We start from the raw sequence: 27,160 nt of genomic DNA, 5'->3' as shown, positions 1-27,160 counted from the left end.
AAGAAAAATAAATGGTAAAGAAGAAAATATTTCCAATTATATCATTTTTAAAAACGATTTGGTAATACAACTTAAAAAAACCAACATCATTGTATTTCAAATTCTACCACAAAATCAATACAACATATCAAATAAAATAAAATATTGCTAATTGAACAAAAACATCCTAATATTGGGAACTATTAAGAATGCATTAAGTCAATCGCGTTCTTTCCAATGGCAACGCTCAAAAGGTATGCGATGATTCATAGCCCATTCACGTGGTGTTATCACCGCACAAGCCTAGTACAATATTACGTTCAGTGGATGTTACCTGCGCGTGCGCAGACTATAACAACTATGACTCATATATCCTGTTCCACCTTCGGTACTTTCACGAATTAACTATTCCATACATTTTGCAGATATTATAACGTTATCCTTATTTTTTGTTGTTTATTCTCTTTGAGTATTTAATTGTTACTAATTTATTAGAAACAATAAATAAAATTCTGATGTAAATTGTCATTTTTTAAAGTGAGATTTATACGTTTAGGAAAAGAAAATAATTTAGTAATGTATTAAGAACAATTTCATGGCGCGCAGGCTTATATTTTAGTATGTATTTTTTTCTTTTAAGTATTTTTTCAATTAAGTATTTAGAAACTTAGAAAATGAAATCGACTTAAAAACCAATTTGTTGGTTGCTTGGTAAGGCTAAGATAATCTAGTTGACTTGAAACACTCCGCTCTCTTCTGTTCGTTCAATTTCTTGGAGACATTACGTGTAAATTTATAGGACTCACCGCGAGTCGGTACACACCAAAGCGGAGAAAGGAAAATCTCCCGAATGGCGATTAAAAATATTTTGTATTCTTTCGCTTAATTTAACATATCGATAAAGTAGCTAGGCTTTGAAAAAAAATAATTTTAACTAAATAATATATTTGATATGTCAAATATTAGATCACAGCCAAAAGTGAATATTTATCAGCCTCTCTAAGTTCCAACACATGAGTCACTCAACTCGTTTTGCTCGATTAATTCATAAAGAAAATTTTTCATTTTCTTAATCGAATAAATAATTGAATGATGAAGTCATCCAATTAGGACTATAATTCGATATGTGATGAGCTTCTCAAATGAGCTTTAAACAAAGTTGATTTGCTGTATAAATTACCAATTTTTGTCTGGAAAATAATATTAAAAATAAAATATGTTTTATAATATTTTATTAGTCATATTTATAATATTTTATAATATTTTATTAAAAATATTAAAGAATCATTTAAAAAACTCTAAAGTTCTATATCTCTATCTCTAAAGCTATCAAGTTTGCAAGATAGAGACAATAAATATAAACTTTTATTACTTAGTTAACCACCTGGTCACCTAATAACTAAAAGTGGTAGATCCACCAAGACCTCCCGTTTTAGAATATATTATATAGTGATGGATCTCTACTTTATTAGAAACATGCAAGAACATCCTTAGACAGGAGCTAAATATATAAATGGCTACTTGGGCAGTTCTATTTTAGTTTGAAATTTAAGCCCACACAGCTATCTGCTTACATACGAGTATAAAACCTTGTTTCCTGAAATATGTTTACTATCATGTCTAGGTCTAACGGTCTTTGTGTAAGATTACACATGGAGAGTGACAGAATGAGGCAATATTTATGGACTTATTAAGAGGATAATAGAAAATCCATTTTGACAGTGATATGGTCAAAAAGAATAAAAATATAAAGTTTCTTGACACAAGCGTGTGATTGTAAACGTAGGTTCGATCCCCACTCTGATTAATGAATTATTATTTAAGGCAAAGCCCGGCGTTGAGTACCGCCACTCAACATGTAATACCTAAAAATTTCGGCGGAAAGTACCTTGCTATATGCGGAATACAGCGTGATGCTAAAAAGAAAGAAAAATAATATAAGGCCGTACACTGTCACTCAGAGGTGGCAAGTAATGATTAACTGAAATCAAATCATCTATTAAATTAAATGCTAGTTAAATATTTATTTATTTTGACGTCTCTGAGAGTGGCAGTATATGATTTAATTGGATTCAGTTTGTTTTTTCTTTCAATTTCTTTGTTTACGTAACGTTTAACATCTTTTCTATAGGTGTGTAATATATTGGTTAGAACTTACTTTTTAAATATATAATATCTTAAGGGAAAATCTTATGATATTATATGAGATATCTTTGAATTTAATACTTAAAATAATTAAGATATTCGAAAATAACAATTATGCCGGAAGACTGAGGCGAAAATATATGTTAGTTGATAGCTTTAGGAAAACCCGACATTACCCATTTGCATAATGAGTGATGTATACAATTTTGAACAATGAAAACATGGCTGAAGATGTATGGCTCGACCTACGTAGTTATACGTTACTTATTTAAATCGTAGATAATAAGTTTTAATAATTTTTAAAGGTATAATTTGTCAGGCTTAGGTAACTTTTGCATCAGTATAAGTCGATTTGACTTCAAAATGCGCTATCGATTGCATTTTAGACAACTTTTAAAATAATACAATTATTTTCTCAAAACATTAAAATATTGCTAAAACTACTAGATTTTTTACTAAGACATAATAAACTGACCATGAGATGACAATTCTAAAAAGTACCTAACATCTAAACTAAGAATTTTACCTCTAGATTTGAGATAGAGATAACGTGTCATTAATGTTAACCTTTAGCTGAATTTCCTATTCCTTGTGATTTTTCGGTAAAATTTTAACAATAGGTAACACCTAAATTTAATTTAAATATATTTTTTAATGGAATATAAAAATATATTTAAATGAAAAACTAAAAATAAATCAGCTTCACCTGTATCTGGAACACAGGAGGGTAGGCAGAGGGAAACCAGTGTTAAGACACTCTTATATATTTTACATAAATAAATAAATATCTACATTATAAATATGTATATCTGTAAACCATTTAACACCATTATTACACGGTATGGCATGTCATTCATTAAATTCTATGGTTGTGGATTCGAATCCCATTCATTCCATACCATCCCAGTGAAAATATAATAAGGGTAAAAGTATTCCTACGGTATACATAGGTAATCTAGCGAGATGGGTTCTACGTCTAAACATGCATTTTACCTATAAATTTCCTACAACTATCTGTAAATTAACGTAATTCCAAACAGATAAATAAAAAAACACATTACAAAGTAAGTAATATATCTAAAATATATTACAAAGGAAAAAACTAAACATTTCTTTCAAATTTTAGTGACTTAAATGATTACACAATAGTTCTAGCATCTCTGAATATTTGCTAAGGGTTATCAGTGTACAATTTTTTGAAGATTACTCAGGAAATACATAATATAGATACATAAGATAAACATTTTAAAATATCTGACAAATCATGTTATCTTAAACAATACACGTAACAGACATATCACGCATCTTATTTCTATTTATGTGCGTATAGTGAAATAATGATAAATTTGGATTAAAATATTTAGTGGAAATTTTAAAAATCTTAACTTAAGAGACCTTATTTAATTTTTTGTGGTGTCGGTATTAATTTAAAAAATATACTGTAGTTATAGCTGTACAGACGGGTACGCGACGGGTGTGAGTTCGATTCTACTCGTTGGCATTATTTTCATTGTCACTCTTTTACCATAGCTCCGTGACTTAAAATGTCTCGTGAACTGGGTTTAAAATAGAAAAGGGAGTGTGTTAACACTAGGTTCCCTCTACCAGCGGGAAACTGCGTAAAGCTAAACAAAACTACAAATTGATTTACAATAGTTTTACTGTGACATTATCTCAAAGGTGTTCCCTATTTTCTTTTCCCCTGCCTTATTTACGCTTTACTTAAACAAACGTCAACTATCGTTGCTAATTCAATGCAAATCATATACAAAAGCTTTTTGCCTTTATTTTACAATAATTTTTCATTGAAAACTTTAAAGAGGTTTTTGAATGAAAAATTAGGTTTTAAATCATGGTATAGGTGGAAATAATCATGTACATACAAGTACTTGTAAGTTTGTTAGTCCACCACCCAATTCGAATGCGAAACACGTACCCATCGTGAAGTTTTTGTAGGTTTTTCCGGTGTAAGGAGAGATTCTTCTGAACGTACCTGGAAATAAAAATAACATATGAAATTTATTGTATAATTTACTAAGATTAAAATTATGAAATGAAATAATAACATACAATCTGTTCTTAAAAATGAAACTAACTACCATTAACTCTTTGTGCTAGTTGTCGCGTTTTCTTATTCTCTACTTTAGTAATAATATTTATGATATTATGGTTTATATCTATAGAGATCTATTCGTGGCGTAGCCCGCTTGAAGTACAGGTACGATTATTCATTTACCATTCTAATTTGTTTTCGTTTTCAAAAAAATTTAACATTTTCAACACATTTAACATTTCTATATGTTGAAAACAAAAATTCTAGGCGATTCAATTAAACTTTTGTTTTGTAGTATTCTCCCCCCATCCCCATCCATTATCGTTTTTTTTTATAAATATCCATCCAGTTATCGTTTTTTTTTATAAATATTATTTCCATAGACAAGAATGAATAACAATTTAATGATAATTATGTAAACGTTTTATGACAGCTGTCCTGATGTCTACCTTATCTATAAACGACCTAAACATTTACCAAAATCTTTAATTTAATTCCAGTAAAATACGATCGTTCGATGCAATTTTTATATAGAAATTGTTTGAATAATAGGTATGACATTATTTAACTTGAGTCATTCAATGTTTATGAATGACTGACTCACAGGTCATTCACCTTTCTGTTTATAACTAAGTTATACTTATACTATAGGTTGTAAATCTTATTAAGTAATTGTATGGACTGCCAAATTGTTATTCATTTTAATTTAATAATTTATTATTCAATATATCTGATTAAAAGATAAGATAAATTGTCGGCTTCTTAAATGAATAAATACTTAAATTAGATATAAAACCATGTTTTTGAAAACATTTGGTGCGGTCTTGCTGGTAGAACGTTCGATGAGCAAGAAGTCTGCATTTTTTATCATGAAAATGGCGGACGGAGTGTTCGCCATTTAACACTAGGTTCCCTTTACCTATCCTGATGTCTCCAGGATATAGCATAACCAAAAAAAAACCTAGTAAGACCAAAACATACATGTCTAAAGACAAACAAGAATGTTAACAATCGCACAGATATCAACCCACACCTATCATTAGGGCCGTCTCAAATCGCCGTCGGTCAATAATTTCGATTCGAGCGAACAATTTAATTCAGCTTAAGACGTTGGCGTGGGCGCGCTGCATCGTCCATAAGTGCGTTGTAAAACTCGATAAGCGTCGCGACAGTAGGCGGCCGGAAGGGTTGAGTGTTAGTGGACTTCCTACTTAGACAGCGAGCGGTTCACCGGAAACACTATTTTTGGCGCCCACCATCGCTTCCTCTGAGGAAAGTTTGTTGGATGCAATCATTATTATATTATATTTGAGTTTGTATGTAGGTTTTGTTAGTCTCTACTCTCTCTCGTTCTTTTTAGTGGTCTCTACGTTTAACGTAAGAATTGTAGTGGCAGACATATCAGGATCGTATGAAAGTAACAGGTTGTGAATGAAATATTTATTTTTTTAATTTCCTTGCTTATTTCGGCGGAAAGTGGGGGATGGAAGTGTTCTAATGGGAACAGAGTGTGTCAATACTTATAGTTCCACTAGTGATAGGTATATAGTGCTTTTTTTTCATAATTTTTGAAGTGCTATTTACAAATTAAGATAAGAAAAGAAATACAATAATTTTTAAATATATACCTACAAATGACAACAGAAACCCGTAAAAATATATTTCGCGTAAAAAAAATATAAGAATGTAGAGTTCATTGTGACAGGAAGAGAGCGAGGACATTCCTTACCGCATTCCAGTGCTGGGGGTCCCGAATGGGCATTATTGTACGCGTCTGGAATTTACGGACGACGCATCGTCATTTTGACAAAAAGTTTATTTTTTTATTTAAAAACAAGAAAATAAGCACACATACCAGAGTATGAGGAAAACAAAGGGTTTTTGGAAACCACAAAATTATTGTTAAATCATTTCTCAAAACATAATATAAATATAATATATTAGTATTGTATAATACATTATTGAGGTTTTAAAAAAAATGACTTTTTTAGGTTAACATTATTTACGTATTTATTTATTCATACTAATTAAGTCCTAAATCATTTTTATAGAAGACAGTTACTATTATATTAATTGAAAATATGTTGATTTACAACATGATTAATGGAAATAAAATGTTTGTCGGTATGTATATAATATAATTTAGTATTTTTATGTATATAATTTGCAAGACAACCATTTTTTAATGATTTAGCTGCCTATGTTTCTAAAAAAAACAAGAAAAGGCCACAAAGACACGTGTTATTTATATAGTGTCCCTGGATGATTAAGCCGATTTTAAAAAATAAAATCTTACTATGTAGTATAAATAAATTATTAACTCTATGTCATAAATATATTTATATAGTTTTTTCAGTTTCACACTGCATTCCACATATGGCAGCCTAGTGTTAAGACATTCCGTTCACCACTTTCCGCCAAATTGTTGAGGAATTGCGTGTTGGGTGACCGAACTCAACGCCCCGCTTTGCCTGATTACCAGAGCAAAGAAATAAAATTCTAAATACTTCATTTCCTCGAACGGGAATCGAACACACATCCTTTATCCGATATATACTTACATATATATAATTAATCCTCCTAATACCATGTTAATGAGGATGTTATGCATTTCAAAATTCCTGGTATATAGTCATAATGCGTTATAAATGCGTCTCTTATCAGTAAGCGGTGTGCTCAAAGAAATGTAATTAAAATTGTATCTGCCTGCCTAAAAGATTCAAATTTGTCTGTATCTTAACGAACAGTTGTAGGGCCGGCTCAACCCTTTGACTTGATTTGGATATGAAAAAATAGTCTTTAAAGTAACGGAGATGGGATCATGCGATTTTGTAGTTCACTGTGTATATAGGCCACAGTCATTGAGGGGAACTTGTTTATAACAATGTGTCGAACACAAGCTGGGCAGTGTCAAAATGATTCACACAAGTTTACTTATATGAGCGGAATGAAAAACAATAGAAATAAAAATCAACTTCACGGTGTATCTCGCGCACAGAAGGGCAATCAGAGGGAACCTAGTGTTAAAACTCTCCGTTCCTCGCTTTCCGCCGAATTCTGGAGGCGTTGCGAGCGGAAAGTAACATCTCTAAATACGTTATTCTTTGTTCATTCAGCTTGTTTAGCTGATAGGCTCAAAGTTACAGCTATTTCTCAGAAACCGCCAAGGCTGGAGGTGCAAATATATCTGAAGTAGGTCGACAAAGTGGAACGACATTGTCTTACTGAATCATATGGTACACCGCCAGCGCTTAGTGCACGTGTGGTTTGTAGCTGTCATAAATATAGGTTCGAATTTAAAAAACAATTATTTACTTATTATTATTATTCAGTATTAAATATTTATTATTATTAGTTCTTATAAAAAAACTTCACTACTGAAACCAAATATATTAAATTTATTGTATTTAATTTATTTGTATTTCTTTGTATAAGTAGATATATAAGTTACTCATCCGGTGTATTTACTAAGTAACAGGAAACACCAAAATAATGGTGGATAAATGCTAATGAGTAGATATTTAAAACAAAAACTAAGATTATAGTCGTTTGTGTACAATTCACACGGCGACCAGCGTTAAATGAACTCCCATCGTCTGAGGCGGACACCAGACCACATATCAATACAAAAAAGTCTAGAACTCATTATTTTTTTACCCTATTTGGCTTCCATTAATGATATTAGATCTAACGTATTATACATTCGCCATACCTACAAACGCACATATAAAATTAAAACTATAATCATATTTGCCAACATATGGTATTTGATTACTAGAGTTATTAGGAAAATATGAATTTTATGGAGGAAGCGTACGAATTAACAGAATTGTTATGGCGACTAATTAAACTCCTATTACGTTCATATAATTACCTCTTAATATTTAATCTCAACACGCCTACGTAAACAACAGCGAATGCTTGTTTTGAAAGATAAATGCTTTAATTGCCAGTTGTTTATGTATTTTTGGTTAAATCATTAAAATTCAGCTTACATACTAGCTTTACCTTGATCCTTACCTTCTTTGGGAATAAAATTTTCGGTTTTCCCGTGTATGTAGAGTATGATGCCATGTTGTCGACTTTAGTAAAAACCATAATTTGCCAAAAAAACACTAAATTCTACACGATTAAACACTGCGTAACGAGAAATATGTTAAATAACTTCTAGAATTTTCGGCGGTCACGTGTCGTAAGGTTAAAATGAACTGATAGTAACCGCTTCGAGCTTACTCCCTTATAGCCAACGTACTGAGATCACAAAGAAAGTTTGTTTTCCGTTGATTTTCGTCACAAGCTTTTAATCCTTGGCTGCGTCACGTCAGCCACGTCGCGGCTCTGGTCGTCTACTTAATGAATATTTGAACAACTGTATTATACACAACCGGTTAAATGATAAATATTATTCGAGCACTCATCAAATTTGCTGTCACATTTTATTATCGCGAATATATGACGAACGGCACTAACAACCCATCATGTGCGTTTCTCTTTCCGAACTGAATTTTGGTCGGCTTCAACTGTTGCTTTTATCAATTCAGCGGCGCGTCCCTCCCGCAGTGCTGGCTCTCTTTCCAACTCTATGTTAAATATATATGAGTGAAAAAGATAACACCTGTTATACGCTTCACTTTTGATATAAGTTCTACAACGATAGTGAATACGTATAGAGACATATGTTGAGACTTATCCTGTGTTACCTATACACGTTATTGCCATAGTAGAGCCTGTGAACACATTTAATGGCTCATAAAAAACTCTACTTTATGCAATTAATTATTATCATTTACCGGTATCGGTAGTTATGTTTATATTTTCTTAAAATTAATATTTCATGTGGTTTGAATTATTTTTACGTATATACGTAGTTAAAAAACGAATTAGCATTATATTATTATCTTTGTTGCTATAGTAAGATTGTAACTGTTAATTTTATATTATCTATGAATTAAAAATGAACCTCTAAAAAATATGTATGTATATATTTTAAAAAATATAAGTGTGATATTCTTTATAAAACGAAAAACTGCTTAACGTAAAATGTAGAGTGCATTAATACTTGGAAAACCTAATTACTTTTGTAATGTAATACTATACAAACATATTATTTATACATGTATTTATAATATATTATAAAACTTTCTTATTTTCATGCTGTATCTGCCAAAGCAGGTAGGAAGAAGGACTTAGTGTTATAACACTCCGTTCCCCTCATTTTCCCCATTTTCTCCGCTCCCACTAAGTGATGAATTTTTTTCTTGTTATAAAAACCCGAAAATATAATTAATTCATTACCCCGAGAGGGATTCGAATCCATAATCATCATGTTTACAATTAGACGACTCTACTATTCCTCTGTGTCTTCATTTTAAGCAATTATAAGTATTTTAAAATAAAAATAATAATTTTCATATCCAGTAATCCATATATACCACAAATTGAGTCAACATACAGACTACCGTTACATGTATCTCGTGCCTTATCCTTTGTGTGCAATAGTGGGTAGTACCAAAAAGGAAAATCAAGATTTACGAGACGATTTATAAAGAAACTTAGCAATGCTTTTTGTTTTCCTTACCGAGTTGAACTTAATTTTATGTTTGTTATAGAACTTATATATAAATGGTATTCCTTATTTCTTTACAGTTTTTTTTTTATATATACATTTAATATGATAATTATTATATTTCTTCATTAATATATATTTAATACTAATAAATTATAGTGTTAATAAATATTATATAAAAAAAAACTCGCTTTAGAAACAAAAGAAAATATAGACTCACAAATATGTTTATTTTACATATTATAATATATATATTTTAGAAATAAAAACTTTACTTATATAGTCATCTTCCCTGGGGTTGTGAGTAAGACTCATTAAGTTTATATCCTGAATAGGCTGTCAGTGAAAATAGAAAGCAGTGACACATGATGGTCGCGACATCGCGTCGACTTGCGCCGGCGCCGGACGATACACTATTTTCAGCGTATTTTGATTCAATTCCTTATTTCAAACTTTAAAATCTGTAAATTTTTTTTTAAGTAAATTATGTTAACTTAGCCTCATGTATTATTAATAAATATTTTTTTTAATGTACACTATACGGTTGCAAAAATAATGAGATTTTGATTTAAGATATTTTTGGTGTTTAAAGAATATCGCACTCTTATATATTTTATTCGTAGATTATTTTTTTTTAAAGTTTCATCTTTATTTCAAATCTATTATTATAAAGTTATAATTGTTATATAAATGAAACTCTTTAACCGACTTGCAAATGATCTGATTAATTCTAAATATACACGATTACTCCGGTATTTCATTTTAAACGTGTAAAATCGCGAAAATTAAAGATATTGACTTTTACAATTTAATTAATAGCAACAAAGAAGAAGTAAGACACTCTTTTTTATTTTTGTACATATATTATTTTTAGGTTTATTTTCATTTCATAGGTTTTAATACAGTATCTAAATTATTAAATCTTTTTATTCATATTAAAAGCTCTAGATAACAAAATCACTTAAAAAATATAATATAGTAGTAGTTGTATACATATATTTAAATAAAAATCTTTCTGTCTATATTAAATTAACAAATCTTTTTTCATACAGTAGGCGTAAAACCTTAAATGAATTTGTTGTAAACAAGGAAAACATCTATATATAAATTATAAATATCCCTCTGCTTTTCAATTGTGGATTTCGATTTTTTTATTATTATTTTTTAATATATATTTAATTTTTAAGTCACCTCTTGAACAATTTTCGTAGAGTACTCGATATAAAACGAATTTCCACTTAGACAGCATGTCACTGTTTTCTTCAATTTCATATCACACCAACCACTATTTCACTGAACACGTACACTAAACTAACACTATGCATACGAACGTCTGTGTCAAATAATAGTTTAGCCAACTCTGTCGTTATGTGAAAAGAAAAATAAATCCACGCTTCACTTGTAAGAAGTCAGCAAAATCATAGACGACCGATATTTTCTGCTATTTTGCATTTTAAATTAATTATGCAACTTAAATTGGCACATGAACTTTTCCTTTGAAAATGAACACGTAGATTTGATAAGCTGAATATATATTAGCTATTGTTATTTTTTTTTAATTATAATACTTTTCTTAAATTAGATATGGAATTAAGAATTTGACGCCAGACAGAGATCTAATATTTTCATTTCCTCGGTCTGAAATAATAAAATCTATAGGTAATAATCGAATTTTAATAAAAAATAGGCTCTTGGTAGGTAATAAGAAAAAAATAGGCTTGATTCACTGCTTTTTTTTACTACAGACCATAAATCCCGCATAAGAAACGAATGTTACGATAATGCCAGCCATTTCCAATAATCATTAAATATAATATATTTATTCATATTATTGCAATATTAATATTGTGAAATATTTTTTATACGTACTGTTTTTTCTTAAGTAAAAAAATATTTCTACAACGTTGTTTGCGCGCAATTAATAGATTTATAATCCTTTGTTTGTTTTATCGCCATTATTTAATTATCTGTAGAATATATTCTATAACAAGTTGCAGAACAACTACAGCTATGTACATTTACGTATTTATTTATATAATAAAATATGAATATAATTTCAAAATATGCTTATAATTACAGTATTTAGGTAAGAATAAAGGATTTACTGTTATTATGGAATATTCGTAATGTCATAAACTAAATCGCAATTATAAAGGGGTCATTGAACCTAAGCACCGAATATGGACGTATCGCTCACACCTTTCGACATCGATACAAATTGCCCTCCAAGCAGATATCAAGTAAGCACGTAGACCAATGGTGCACTTTATATTAAATTATATGACGTCAACTATATGTGTATTTTCTTAGAAATTGTATAATATATTACATTTCCATAGCATGTTCAAAAATCTTTGCTTATATTTGCACTAAATAATTTCCAATTGTTCAAAGTTCTAACTAAATATTATGTTGTTAATATAATGAAACCGTAAATAATAATTAATTTAAAACAAATCGATAGTCTTTTCCTTCTCATCATGACATGCAGGATCGAGTAACTTATGTACCTAATAATAATATTATGTAAAATGAAATGTCCTAAAAAAAAAAAATATACGACAAATATTTTACAAATAACACAATAACAATTTTTAATTATTTAAAAAAAAATCAGAATTACTGTTAATTATAAATGTTAAAAATCACTTAGATGTTTTGTTTCCGAATACATTTTTTACATTCATCCTGCGTAGAGTCCCAGAAAATTCTCCCTTCTCCATATTCCTCCAAACTCTACCCTGCTGTATGCGAGATACATTTATATATAAAATTAAGTAAGAGTTAAGTATTTACAGGCAAGGGGACACAACTATGTTCAAGGCGTAACTGTTGCCTTGTTTATGTTAATGAGCCCTTTGATGCTTATGATAATATTCCTAGAGCTTTAAAGAACATTTTGTTAGATTTATTGCAACATGCTATGTAGAGTCAATATAATAATTATTTTAATACTTAAATTATATAAATGTTACCAGCCTTTAAATTATTATTAACATTTTTTATTTTAGGCCAGTCGTAGCGTAGGATTACAAGCGTGCGATTGTAAACGCAAGAGATAAGGGGTTCGATTCCCACTCGGGGAAATTGAATAATTAACATTAGGTTCCCAGATTCGCTCTACCCACGCTATTATGTGCGAGATACAGAATGAAGCTATTTTGAATATTTTTTTATTACGTTTACATAGAAATATTATGATACATAGAAATGAAAAGTCTAAAAATGTTTATTTGTCAAATTATCTACCTAAATCAGGTCAAAGTTTTTTTTATTTACTTAAGATATAGAATAATTAATATATAAAATCTATATTTTTCAATAAACAAACTGACATAAAAAGGAAAATTATAGAAAATATTATATGCACATCATGTAACGCTGACTGTTGTAATAGGATATTTCGCCGAGCACCGGCCAAGACGCGTGGGAAGCTAACTAAAAACTGCCACGATAGGAATAATAATTTAAACCTAAACACCATAGTCTTTGTTTTTTTTACTATTAATGTTATAAAGGAACTGAATAAATTACTCAATTTCAAAAATTTTATAATATTATTTATTTTAGTTATTTAAAAATTCAGATTGTCGTTTTTGTTAATTAGTATATAGATTTACTTAATTTTAATAAACTTTTTCTTTATATATTTAGGTATGTAGGACCTTTATATAATGGCTCTCATTTACAATATACACTGGTGTATAATGCGAACGATGTTGATATTTGATTAAAATAAAAGGTGAACGTAATGGAGTTTCACATCTAATAAATATATTATAAAATATATTATTAAATAATTCATTAAAAAAATATATATAGAGTTATTTATTTATCTCCTTTAAATCATTATATACCAATAAAAAGTATTGGAATATTGTATAGTAATTTTACAGCAACGATTAGACTATAATACCTAACCTACAATCGAGAAAAACCCACTGATAAGAAAACAACGATAATCTGTTTCCTATTAATAAACGTTTTAGTATTATAATAAATATATTTTTAAAATATATTAGATCTAGATCTAGATGAGTGCTTCACTAGATGATCTAGATCTAGATGAGTGCCTCTAAAAATAATGTACAAGAGTGAGGAGATAGAGCAGAAGGTCGAGTATTTCTTCACTAATAAAATTCGTTAATATTGCTTACTTAGATAAAGAAAAAATAGAGCTAATCGATATTTGTATAAGCAATGTCTATTCTATATATATACTAAGAAAATTATTATCTTATAACATAGCGTAAAACCTAGCTAAATTAGCAAATTGATAATTTTACTTAAAATATATTATATCTTAAGTTAATAAATTTAATATTGAAATGATGTAAAGTAATTTTATTAGCGTTCTCTAACCACGTGCAAGCGAGACGGGTTTTATCTTGAAAGCACGTGTCTATAATGTCAACACAAAGTAGTATTGGATTTCAAGAGTGTACGTAGACGAGATCCTATAGGCTTATTGTTATTGTTAGCTAACTAGTACTATAATATTATCATAATTAAATTTAACTCGAGCTATAATATTTTAAATTAAATTTATATTTTAAACGCGTCTTTTTTATAATTATGGGATTTAATAAGTCAAGTTGATGATATGAGAATAAATTAATAAAAGTAAAAGTAGTCATAGAAAAAGTACTTCTAGGTACTCACTACACAAAAAGATAATTCATAGTCTTGTTAAATTTTAAATATTCGTTATTTATCTGTATATATACCCGCATAAAGACATTCGTTATTTATCTGTATATATACCCACATTTAGAGTACTAATAAATAATACAGCTTCACGATGTATCCCGCACTCCGTTCCCTCCGTTCTTTATCACGATACCAGAGCAAAGAAATGGAAATATAAGTTCAAATAAATATTTAATTTACTCGAGTGGAGATGGAACCCACAACCAGTTACACACTTGTGCCCCTGCGCCAGACTGGCCTCACTAATAAATAATAATCTTTGTTGTATTCCAGACGTTATAAGTTTTCAAAATATTTTTCTATGAGACTAACTTACCAAACGTAGTATAATCAAAACAATATTAACAATCGTTCCAGCCTAGCCTTATTTATAAAGCGAAGGAGACAGTACCTAAACAAAGCCTTAACATTCTAATATGTTTATAATAATACAATCATAATATGAGACCTAATAGCTTGGAGTAACATAAGATAAGAGAGTCACAAACCTTGTGACTGAATGACTTTAAGATTGTGACTCTTCATTTTTTTTGCAGCTGTAGGCCTTCCTCAGAGCATCTAACATACCGGCCTTGAGCTACTCCTATCCATCCGTTACCAGACATCTTTAAATCGTCTGATCATCGCATTTCTGGGCATCTCGCCTTTCTAGTACGTCTCTGTTGACCGTTGGTACCTCTGATCATGTCGGCCAGCCCAGATGCACTTCATAGACTGAGATCCGACCGTTGAATCCTACATATACGAGTTTTCTTAATTAAACCTATATTAATGAATAATACATGATTAGTAGAACAGATTACACCTGGGTTGCCTGGAAGAATCCTGCCGCAATCACCTTTAATTACATTTTTTCGTAACTCATTTTTGGAGAAAATTGCACCCATACGTTTTTTATATGAATCGCACATCATTTGAAAGATAATCGCATAAGGAATTGGAAAATTAAGGGTTGCCAGCTCTCAGTCTGCCGCAAGTCTAGGGTTGCCTGGTTTAAACATGTCACTAAATGTTAATAATTTGCACTCATGTGTTTTTTTAATGAATTATATATCAAATTAAAGCTTATTTTTTTCTGAACACTATAAAACAGGGTTGCCTGGAAAATTCCTGCCGCAAACAGGGGTTGCCAGCGTTTGAAATATTTTATTCCGGTTCCGTTTGACTATGAGAATAGACGATGAAATGCGCGGTCTGCCTTATGTTTTAAAGTAAAATATTATATAATAGAAGGTCAATCTTAAAATCAATGTTTATTCTAATTGTTCACCTGTTAAATGATGATTTGATTCAAATTAAGTACACGCAGAAAACTATTTAAAGATGAAATCATTCTTATTTTTCAAGTAAAATAATAATCCATTATATTGAGTCTTCGCAAAATTTATTTTATAAATAGTAATATTTAGTTAAATAACCCTTTTAAAACAACTAAATTATCTAATTAAGTAAATGTTTACAAATATCGATCTACTATAAGGTATTAATTACAACATGTTTCCTTAATATAATGAAAGGTGACAATTATCGCGGATATTTTTTTTATTAATTAAGAAAATAAAGAAAATTATATTTCAATAAACAATCTATCTCTCTTCGCCCTCTGCTTGTTTGATTTGAGAACGCCGTCCGTATCCGTAGAAAGAACTATGGCGCCCATCTTTTTGGTACGAATATTTAGGTTTTTGGAAAGTAAATGAAAACTATTCAACTAATAAAAACTATTAAAATATAGATAAAAAAATGTCGCTAGCAAGAACTTGTCCGTCTATGCTGATAGTTTTTAAGGCATTTAGGTCTGAAAGAATTGTTCTTATTATTATAATAAAGCGTAATCACTCACTCACGTCCCTAACTTAGTGTAATCAAAGCTGAGGCAACTCCTCTGAGGCTACAATTGTCTACATTTTATTAAACTATATAATATTAAACATTAAAGTATACTTACGTTTTGCATTAGAAAATAATTAAAAAATATTTCTTTATATTTTTGTTTTAAAACAATGAACTTTTTGTAACACTGTAAATGATAACTGTGCATTGTGTCACTATTTAAAAAAATGTCACTGTATTTAAAATTCATTTTTTGGCGAAACAATAACATGATTTTACACTTTTGGAGAGATTCCTTGTTAAATTCTATCACATTTTCACTCCTGCAGCACAAAAAACACGTCTGCATTTTTGTCAAGTAAAAACGTCTTTACTCCAAAACGAAAGGTAAGTAAGTAATATGCTCAAAAACAACTCATTTGGCCAACTGCACTTTCATTGCATTTAGAAACAATACATTTTCGAAAATAATTTTATTGCATTTGGTTTGCTTTGTATCGCGCCGCAAAATGTTTATCTATAGTAAAAAATAGCCAACTAATTGATATTTGCCGACTCTTGGTCATAAACCGTAAATAGCGTTTTTTAGTCGGCATAACTGTCGGATTTTCTTCGAATTTATTTTGCTAACTTAGTTTTGTTTATTATAATTCTATTATATATATTTCTTTCCTATGCAAATTATTAAAAATTGCGTGAGAAAAAAAAAATTGCGGCAAGCGTTGTCAAACAAGTAGAGGATGAAGAGAGAGAGAGAGAGAGTTCATTGAAATGTATTTTTCAATATAATTAATAAAAAAAATATCCGCAATAATGGTCACCCTTCATTATATTAAGGGAACATGATGTATATGTATGTATATTAATAGTTTATAGTAGATCGATATTTGTAAACATTTATTTAATTAGATAATTTAATTGTTTCGAAATGGTCATTTAAATTAATAAATAAATATTAGTATTTAGAAAATAGATTTTGCAAAGACTCAATATTATAGATTCATTATTTTACTTGAAAAATAAGAATGATTTCATCTTTAAATAGTTTTCTGCGTGTAATTAATATGAATCAAATCATCATTTAACAGGTGAACAATTAGAATAAACATTGATTTTAAGATTGACCTTCTATTATATAATATTTTACTTTAAAACATAAGGCAGACCGCGCATTTCATCGTCTATTCTCATAGTCAAACGGAACCGGAATAAAATATTTCAAACGCTGGCAACCCCTGTTTGCGGCAGGAATTTTCCAGGCAACCCTGTTTTATAGTGTTCAGAAAAAAATAAGCTTTAATTTGATATATAATTCATTAAAAAAACACATGAGTGCAAATTATTAACATTTAGTGACATGTTTAAACCAGGCAACCCTAGACTTGCGGCAGACTGAGAGCTGGCAACCCTTAATTTTCCAATTCCTTATGCGATTATCTTTCAAATGATGTGCGATTCATATAAAAAACGTATGGGTGCAATTTTCTCCAAAAATGAGTTACGAAAAAATGTAATTAAAGGTGATTGCGGCAGGATTCTTCCAGGCAACTCAGGTGTAATCTGTTCTACTAATCATGTATTATTCATTAATATAGGTTTAATTAAGAAAACTCGTATATGCAGGATTCAACGGCCGGATCTCAGGGTATCAGTGTGCTCTACGCGTAACGGAACTGTGGTGTGGTGATTTTATTATCAGGTTTTATCCTGCATATATCAGGATAGGCAGGGAGAACCTAGTGATAGGATACTTACTCTGTTCTATGATTTCCGCGCCTATAAACTATCTATGAACACGTGTTGAGTGGTCAATGCCACGCTTTTCTTAACCAGAGTTGTGAAAATAATTAATTTCTTCGTGCCACGATTTCAATAATTAAAAGAAATTTTAACGTATCAAGTAAATAATCAAGTTTAATAAGTTAACAATATTATAACTTATTACCAAAACGTTTTAGTGTTGCGAAAACAGCAGTTGCTAGGTACTAAATAAGCAAAGAAACAATACTCGAACTAAAATCAATTTGGCATTGGAATTTTAGACCGTGTACGAGTGTAGCGCCCACGCAGTGTCTAAAACCTAAATTGTGTTTGATAAGGACTGATTCCATCTACACATAGAGAAGAATGTTCGACAAACAGAAATTCTACCAAAAAAAAAATTGCTTTTGCAACTTGGTATATCATTTTCTGCCTAAAAACCACTGTATATATATTTATAGTGAAGAATTAACCTTCGGCAGTTACTTCACGCTGCACTTTATCTAATCCCATAAGGAAAAACAACAATTTTCAATATAAATAGCCCGAAAGGGAAAATAATCAAAATTCATCGAGTTTGCACCGAGGAATGCCTAAACAAAATTAAAAACTTATATATTAACATTTATATTATTGTCATTTCAAATGAAATGCGTAAAGGATTTTGACGAGTTCGTAAGTAAATTACGTCATTTAAGCAAACATTATCGCTAATACGTCAGACGTAAATTTGATAAGTGACAGACATTATCGTATTTAAGCTATTCAAAGAATGTCCTATCATTTAAGACATGATACAATTACCTTGTCTATATGATGACAGTAATAATTTTCAATAGGAACGGATGTACGATAGCATTATAAAAGTTAATTATTTAGAAATTTACTTGCACATTAGCTTTTACAGTCAAAAACATGCGACAAATTATTAATATAGAATTTACTTTTCATTTTAACAGAAGAAAGAGATAGTTCAACCACTCTATCTTTGGATAAACCAATTTAGAGATTGATGATATCAAAATCAAAGAAATAAACACTCAGTTAATGCATTAATAAAGAAATATATATTTTTTTAATTTAATAAAAAAATATACATATCTGTCAAAGAATGCTCTATAAATAAATTACTCTATGCACGCATGTGTCGAGTACCTTTGCAAGCCAATGGAATTTAGCAATCTGGCGGGCAGGACATCCCAATAGAGGCGGTGTAAAGTTATTTGTTTAAGTTTACTGGCTGCCCACGTGCCTCTCGCAAATTAGAATATTATGGTTTTATAGTGCCTCACTCATTGACCACTTCCACTGGCAGCCTGACCTCCGGACTAAGGATAGCTGACACCGCCGCGCGCCGTCTCTTGTAACGTTATACGTAGACAACTCGACTTTATGATCATTTGGTAATAGACGTGATTTGCTTCAAATTTATAGTTTTAAGGTTAATTACTATAATTTTGCAATAATATTATAAAAAGGTCGTCGTAGCTCAGTGGCTCTAGCGTGTGTCTCTAAATGCGAAGGTTGTGTGTTGGAATCCACTCGGTGAAATTTATGTTTTCATTTCTTCGCTCTACTGACAAGGCAAAGCGCGGCGCTCAGCTCTACCACTCAACGCACAATGCTTCAAAAATTCGGCAGAAAGCGGGGACCACTATGTTCCTTTTACCTTAATATAATTTCTAATAAATATATAATGCTCTCTTCTATAAATATAAATTCGGAAGGAAAGCTAAAAAATAAAAAAAAGTTTTATGACCGAATGCGTAATACGTTACTGTTAATCGAGTTATCGTATTAGGTACCTAAGCATTATAATATAAATGATTCATTTTTTTTTTCCTGTATTGTATTCTCAAGAATATCGAGCGACAAAAAATTTCTTACGATAATTTAAAACTATCTATGTGGTACATCAAAATGGATTTTATTACTTATCGTGAGTTGTCATTTCTGTGATATTTATAGAAAAATGTCACTTAATCTTTCTATATTACAAAAGTAAAGTTCTATATTACACAATGTTTTTCAAACTATAGCTACTAAGGTTTTGCCTTAAAGAAATAAAATATTTTTTAGCTTTACCCTGCATATAACGTGATGGTAGATTGAGGGAACCTTGTGTTAGGTAACCGTTTAAATTTAAGTATTCAAAAATCATAATTTATAAAATGCATGGCAACATTGAAGGCTTAGCCTTCATTGTTGGATGAATTTTACATAAAAATATTTATAGACACGTAATGAAGCATTTCTCAAATAAATATATTTAATTTAAATTTTCTTCTCATGTTTGAGCTTCAATAAACTGGTGGCAAATTATTTCTTTTTCAAAAAATAAGAACTAATACATAATACATTAAAAATTTATCCATTTTCTTAAATTAGGCATGTTGTGGAATTATTTTGTCTATAGAAAATGTATTAAGACCAGGAATTAATGTTATGTTCATATTAAGAAATACTCATATTTCAATTATTAATGGCATCCACTCCTGCCATTGGAACCTGAATTAACATAAGTCAAGTATATGTAAGTCAAGTAATATATTTGGTATTTCCTTTTAGAATTTTAACAGAACTTTTTCCTTTTCAAATACTCAAAACCTTTATCTTTGATTCATAATAGCATGAATTCTGCATAACATTTATCACTCATCGTTACGCTGCATTTGGTGTACACAATGCAAGACTTACCTGTAACGAAAGAACGGAAATCTTTAATAAATCTTGAATAGCACCAGCTGAATCATCTATTAGTCAAGTTTATGGCTAGACGAGCCCGTCAACTAATGTTTACTTTGTTAGTAAGGAGGGCGGATAAGAGTTTACCAAATAGTGTAAAACAAACTCAGAAATTCCATAATGTACGCAAAGTTTATCTGTGATTCAGTATGAATGCAAGTATTTAACGTAGACCTATTTCTGTCAATTTTAAAGAAAATATATAGAATATAATTAAAATATATATTTTTAGCTTTACAGAACTACCAGTTATGATAGGTTAATGGAGAGAGAACGGAATGCCATTTCTGTAATGTTTCTTGTTCTATTTGTATTAGGTACGATAAACGATATTAGCTTATTGCCTTGCAGAATAGACGTAACGAAGAAAATAGGGGAATAGATCAAGAAGTATAAATATAAAATTCATATGTATATTAAATGAAAATATTCATAATGGAGTTATTTTTTAGTAGTGAGTGGTTATCAGTAGACTACTCGGAAATTTCGGGTTAAAAATATCTAATTACATACGTGTTAAAAGTAATTTTACAATACTGTTTAGCTTTGGATCATAAATATGAATAAAAAATATATATTTATTATCAAAATCAATATCGCGTGTACAACGCACATGGTCAATTGTTATATTATTTGTCACGAAATTCAAATTCAAGGAAAATAATTACATACTGTCCTGTTGAATATTATTCTAATAATTTTAAAATTTTAATTTTACATACTAAAAATGTATTTAAATAGAGCAAGCCGTTAAAGTTTGTTATTATATAACAAAAATTACAGATTTAGTTTTTTAAGACGTAGGTACGGACGTTTTAGTAGGACGTAGGTTTTCAAATATTTCTTATAAATATTTTTTATTTTATTTTATTTTATTATTATTAATGTGTTAAATCAGCTTTCTGAAAGTACGTACAAACATGAATATAAACATTAAATTGTCAGGTCGAGTCTTGACGAGTATTTGGCAATGAATGCTATTTCGAACATCTGTTCAAATACTAAGTAGAATGGAATTACTTTGTTTCACTTTATTTATTTTTTAGGGTTCGTATCAAAAAGAAAAATCGGAACGATTAGAGGATCGCTTTATTATCAAATTTTATTCGCCTCGTCAAATCAAATTCTATAGGGTATTACCCGTAGACCTAAAGTAAATTTGGCAAGAAGCCATAATTTACAGCAAAAATAAAGAAAAAGATCCTAAGAATGGAAATTATAAAACTATTACAAACTTTATAATTATTGTAGTTAATTTGAAACAAAAGTAATGGAAAGGCCCGCAAACTTAAGTTTGCCAACGTTTATAAGTTGTACTTCCCATTGACCTAATTGAATATTATTGTACCCCAAATTTGGTACGGAATCCTCACTGGGCTAGGACTAAATGTTTTTTTTTTTTTAAATAATATTATTTTAAATATTATAAGCAATATTGTCGTGACATATTGTTTCATTGCATTATATAGAAAACAATAGGTAAAAATATTAATTTGTAAAGTATATCTCAATACAATATTCGTAAAATTTAATATAAAAAAATTAAGTAAGTATCGTGAACCATGAAACACCTAAAAAGTATATTGCACATTAAACAAAAATCATCTTCACGCTTTATCCCGCACATAGCAGAGTAAGCAGAGGGGACCTAGTGTATAAGACACTCCGTTCCCCACTTTCTGCCGAATTCTGGAGGCATTGTGTGTTGAGTGGCAGAACTTAACGCCGCGCTTTGCCTCGACACCAGAGCAAGAAATGGAAATATAAACGTAAATTAATATTTCACTTCCTCAAGTGGGAATTGAACCCACAACCGTCACGTTATAGTCACACCCTTGTGCCGCTGCGCTACGACGGCACATTTAACAGAAATAGGTTTATCCAACTAATTATTATTATCAAACAGTACTTAAGCTATCGCAAAATACTACAGTACATTGAAAATTAGATATCTATTTCTAAGAATTCTCGTCACTGATTGTAAGAAGTTACGAAAACAATACGAGATGATGATTCATTTTTTGTTATCAGTAAATGACCTAATTTGTAAAATATACGAGTGTGGCGCTATGAAACTCACTTATGTCATTCATGGTAATCATCAGGTTCAGTTCTATTATTTAATTTATTATTTTTCAGCATCAGGTGTTCTTCGTATGTAGTCTTTTTCTTCGTGTCAATGCTTGGAGAATTCATATCATATTTTGCCAGTATTTAGCCACGTCGACTGTGGCATCTGTTGCCTCCATCAGATCGTCATGTGAGCAGGTGAATGGACATTTCGGGCAGGAGAGTAAGTGTGCCATCGTGCGATCCTGTCCCCACAATGAATTGGAATGTTCGTATGTAGTAAGGAAGACAGAAGTCTAGTTAAGACATTCCGTTCCCCACTTGACAACAGAGCGAAGAAATGAAAATATTAGAATTTCATTTCAATTTTATTTCCTCGAGTGGAAATCGAACCCACGACCGATCGCGTTTACAGCCACACATTTGTACCTCTTTAATTATCTCGTTTCGAAAGTGCCAGTTAAGCATGAAATCTCTTCGCCAATACCACGTTGCATGGAGAACACACGAAGGAGGTGTACGGTAAAGAAAGAGATACATGTTTACAATTATCAAAATAGCAATATCCTAACATTTAATTAATTTTAAAGTGATAGTGATAATTAAAGATTATTTCTCCATTACTTTACAGAATAAGCATTGGAATTTATTTTTTTTTACTCTCCATCCAAATATAAACATTACAAATTACCAATCAATGTTTACTTAATGAAATATCTAGACAAAATTTTTAATTTTAACCAAAATTCATAAGATTACTGCAAATTGAATATATATGAAAAATATTATCTTTTTCTTTAGATAAGAATATTTGAAGAGGAAGTTATAAAATTATTAAAAAATATTTGTGTTGAATGTTAATTCTTGTAACAATAATACCAGCGACTGTTAAATATTTTATTTGCATGTTATATTTGGAAAGCATCAAATTCAAGTTAATAATAAGCAGAAACTACTGTTTATTGTCATAGGTACGCGTCTCGGCGGCGCCTGCGCAGCTACAAAGAAGATATTGTTTTACTTACGTACAAGGCTCGTTTCATTCTCGGATATCAATTTGAAATATTACGTATACTTAAAACACTATTCTATCAAGAAAACGTAATTATTTAAGGCATGTGACATCTTGGAATTCATTTTGTAAATATATCTAAGAACTAGCGGACCAGGACGCGGCTACGCCTGCTTGAAATATAAGAATATAATTTCTATTGAAATATAATTTCAATCTAGATGAAATGCTAAAAGTGACTATTATATTTATTTTCATAAGAATGAATATCAAAATGACGCGGTAACGAACGCAGTCGCGTAGCGACGACGGTTGTTATTAACATGGCAGAATAAATTGCATGTCAAATTAGAAAGTATTTTAATTTATTAGTAAATATGTGTAATGTAATGTTATATAGCCTATAGCACTTCTGAAGAATGCAGCTTTCATACAAAACAAAAACAAAGTAAATCGGACCAGTAGATCCAGAGATCTTAACGTTTAAACAAACAAACAAACAAACAAACTTTTCCGCTTTATTATATTAGTATAGATTAAATGATGATTCAATTGTTGAATAATTTACTGGCACACAATTTAGTTGGTATTGACATTATTATTTTATCTTAGTGTTAGATATATAATTCAGTATTAAATGTGATATTTTCCAACAAGATAAATATTGAATTTAATCATATTTTCATTGTTTTTTTATTTTATTATAATTAAAAACTAGGAAGACGACTCTACATGTTTTTTTTAAATTATAGAAATTGATTTAATTATTTTATTTTTTTAGCTTCACGTTGTATCCCGCCCACAGCAGGATAGACAGAAGGAACCTAGTGTTACGATTCTCATTTTCCGACGAATTCTGGAGTCAATGCGTATTGAGTGGCGAAACTTAACACCGCACTTTGCCTTGACACCAAAGCGAAGTTGAAAATATTAAACATTTAATATCCTCGAGTGGGAATCGAATTCACAACCAGCACGTCATGCCACGGCTGGCCTCAATTATATTTTATTTTTTCTATTAAAACGAAGGCATGGCAGTATGACAGTTGAATTCCAAATTTGTACATACTTTGTTTATCTAGACCGAAGAAACATCTGTACGTTCAATAATAACTAACAATAGTGTTAACTACGTATGCATATACATATATATATATATATATATATGAAAATATTTAATAAATTTATGTAAATAGGTTAGGTCGATTATCATCGCTATCAAGACCCTGAAACTGAATTTATGAAAATATTTAAATTTCACCCACAAAAATGTGCTATGTAAATATTTTATTTAAATCATATGTATTTATTTTATAGATAGATATTATTTTATTTCATTTAGTCTTAAGTTATAAAATTCACTTATATAAACAGTTAAATAAGACAACACGAGAAAAGTCTAAAATTAATTGAAATAAATAGGTAATTAAAATATGTAGAAAAATATTATTAAAACATTTCAAATTAGGTACTTACCAATTTCAAATCCAAAATAAAGATACTACGCCTGCACATTAACTGCAAGCAAACTTTTATTTAAACAACAAAAGAAAATATTTTTTAGGCGTTTAATTTTTCATTAAAATTATACAAAATATTTAAAAATATGTTATAAACTGTATAATTTAAAAGAAAGATTATTTTTCCAAAAAAAAATGCTTATAGCAAATCTACTTTGTCACAAACTCCACTACATCTAAAAAATTGTTTTTTAGTTTACTTTTTTCTTAGTTATTGAAAATTTATTTATTTAATACATTAATTAGAAACGTTTTCTAAATTTAACAATTTAGCTCACTTAATCTCATGAACCAATTTGTTAAAAAATTTACAAAAACTTATAGAAATTTTATTCTATCAAACTATTAAATGTATACATATTAGATATGTAATAGCATATTTCTTATAAATACATCTCATCTATTCATTTAATTTAAAAATCCAAGAACTATATTTAAATCAGCTCTGGTAAGAAAAATAAACAAAAAAGCTTAAATCAGCCTCAATTCTTAAAATATTTTGGCTGTAAATATAAATTAAGAATATCGTCAAACGTATAATTATTTTCAGCAATATACGTCGATTACTAGAACTAGAAGTAGAAGTAAACAACCGTTTCATGTGATAGCGGACGCGGGGCCGACACGTGGAAATTAAATAAAGAAGTAATATGATAGTGTCAACTTGCTTCTCGAGTAGTCTACTTGTTACCGGTCAAAGGGGCGTCGACCTCATTGTTTCCGCCGACATTCGGCACGTTAATCGGTGGATTACAAAATGAAACCGGATTACGTGCTGTAATGTACGAAATTTACGGAAAAGTTAAATTAATAAATTTGAGAAACCCGCTAAATTGTTTTCGTAGCGCTGTAGAACGTCTGTCTGTGAAGCGAGGGTTGGGGGGTTCGAATGGGTTAGCCTGTTGTTGATGTACGCGACTTAACACTTAATAAATACCTAGAATTCGAGCGGTAACTGTAGAACAAAGTGTCCTGTCACTAAGTCTTTTTTGCTACTAAAAAAGTAATAATAATTTAGATATAATATAATAATAACTAAAAACGGGCGAAGGCGAAAGTGGCTAGTAATTTAATAAATTTAATAGTAGGTAAATGCTTTTGTAATATAAACATATATCGAAAAGTATGAATATTTCAGTAAAAAAAGTATTCATACGGTATCTATTATACATAAAAAAATTCTCATCTTACGTAGGTTAGGTTATTCACCTTGTGTATTTCTCGGTTCTTTTAAATTATACCTATGCGTAAGCTAGCAAAAAGTAAACGTCGCCGGTAATAGTCTATTACTAATCCGAACGTCTGGATTTCAAATCTATAAACAGACGAAAGAATCAAATAAAATCAGCTACGTGCTGTATCCCACGCTCATCAGGAGGCAGAGAGAATGTAGTGTTAAAACACTCCGTTTTCCACTTTCTGCCAAATTTTTCGGCGCATTGCGTGTTGAATGGCGGAATTCAACGCCGGGCTTTGATATCAAAGCGAAGATGTGAAAAAATTAATAAATGGAGATCGAACCCACAACTTTCGCGTTACAGTTACAGGAACAAATAGATAACAAACGTAGAATTTTAAAAGTCATCTATTTTAGTTTAATTCCTTTCTAAAAGTTTTCATACGTGATGAAATGCATAGTGTTTGTGAACAAAAGTAATTCAGGTAGTGGCTTCTCGCCAAAAATTAAATATAACGATATCATTTCGTATGTTTATACAGTACTTATACACTGAATATACAGATTCATTGAAATTTTATCAGAACCT

The 27,160-nt window shown here is 29.9% G+C and overlaps 1 protein-coding gene across 7 annotated transcripts in view; it reads right to left on the bottom strand.

The window, feature by feature from the left end:
• Nucleotides 1–27,160, bottom strand: part of Sarm (sterile alpha and armadillo motif) — a 66,269-nt gene that overhangs the window by 22,895 nt on the left and 16,214 nt on the right. For 2 of the 7 annotated variants that reach the window (XM_085204281.1, XM_085204282.1), the window contains one exon: nt 4,061–4,117. The exons of 1 other annotated variant lie outside the window; for it this stretch is intronic. In XM_085204281.1, coding sequence (XP_085060407.1) covers nt 4,061–4,117 — 57 coding nt within the window. Of the gene's footprint in view, nt 1–4,060; nt 4,118–8,197; nt 8,685–10,934; nt 11,071–27,160 lie in introns of those variants that run through there. 4 more of the 7 variants (XM_085204284.1, XM_085204285.1, XM_085204287.1 and 1 more) reach the window with 4 other exon arrangements.

This window comes from Heliconius melpomene, chromosome 20, assembly GCF_056956725.1.
Source record: "Heliconius melpomene rosina isolate 202511_hmr_F chromosome 20, ASM5695672v1, whole genome shotgun sequence".
Classification (NCBI taxonomy): Eukaryota; Metazoa; Arthropoda; class Insecta; order Lepidoptera; family Nymphalidae; genus Heliconius; species Heliconius melpomene.
The sequence above is the reverse complement of the archived record's forward strand: the minus strand, read 5'-3'. Positions and strand labels throughout refer to the sequence as shown.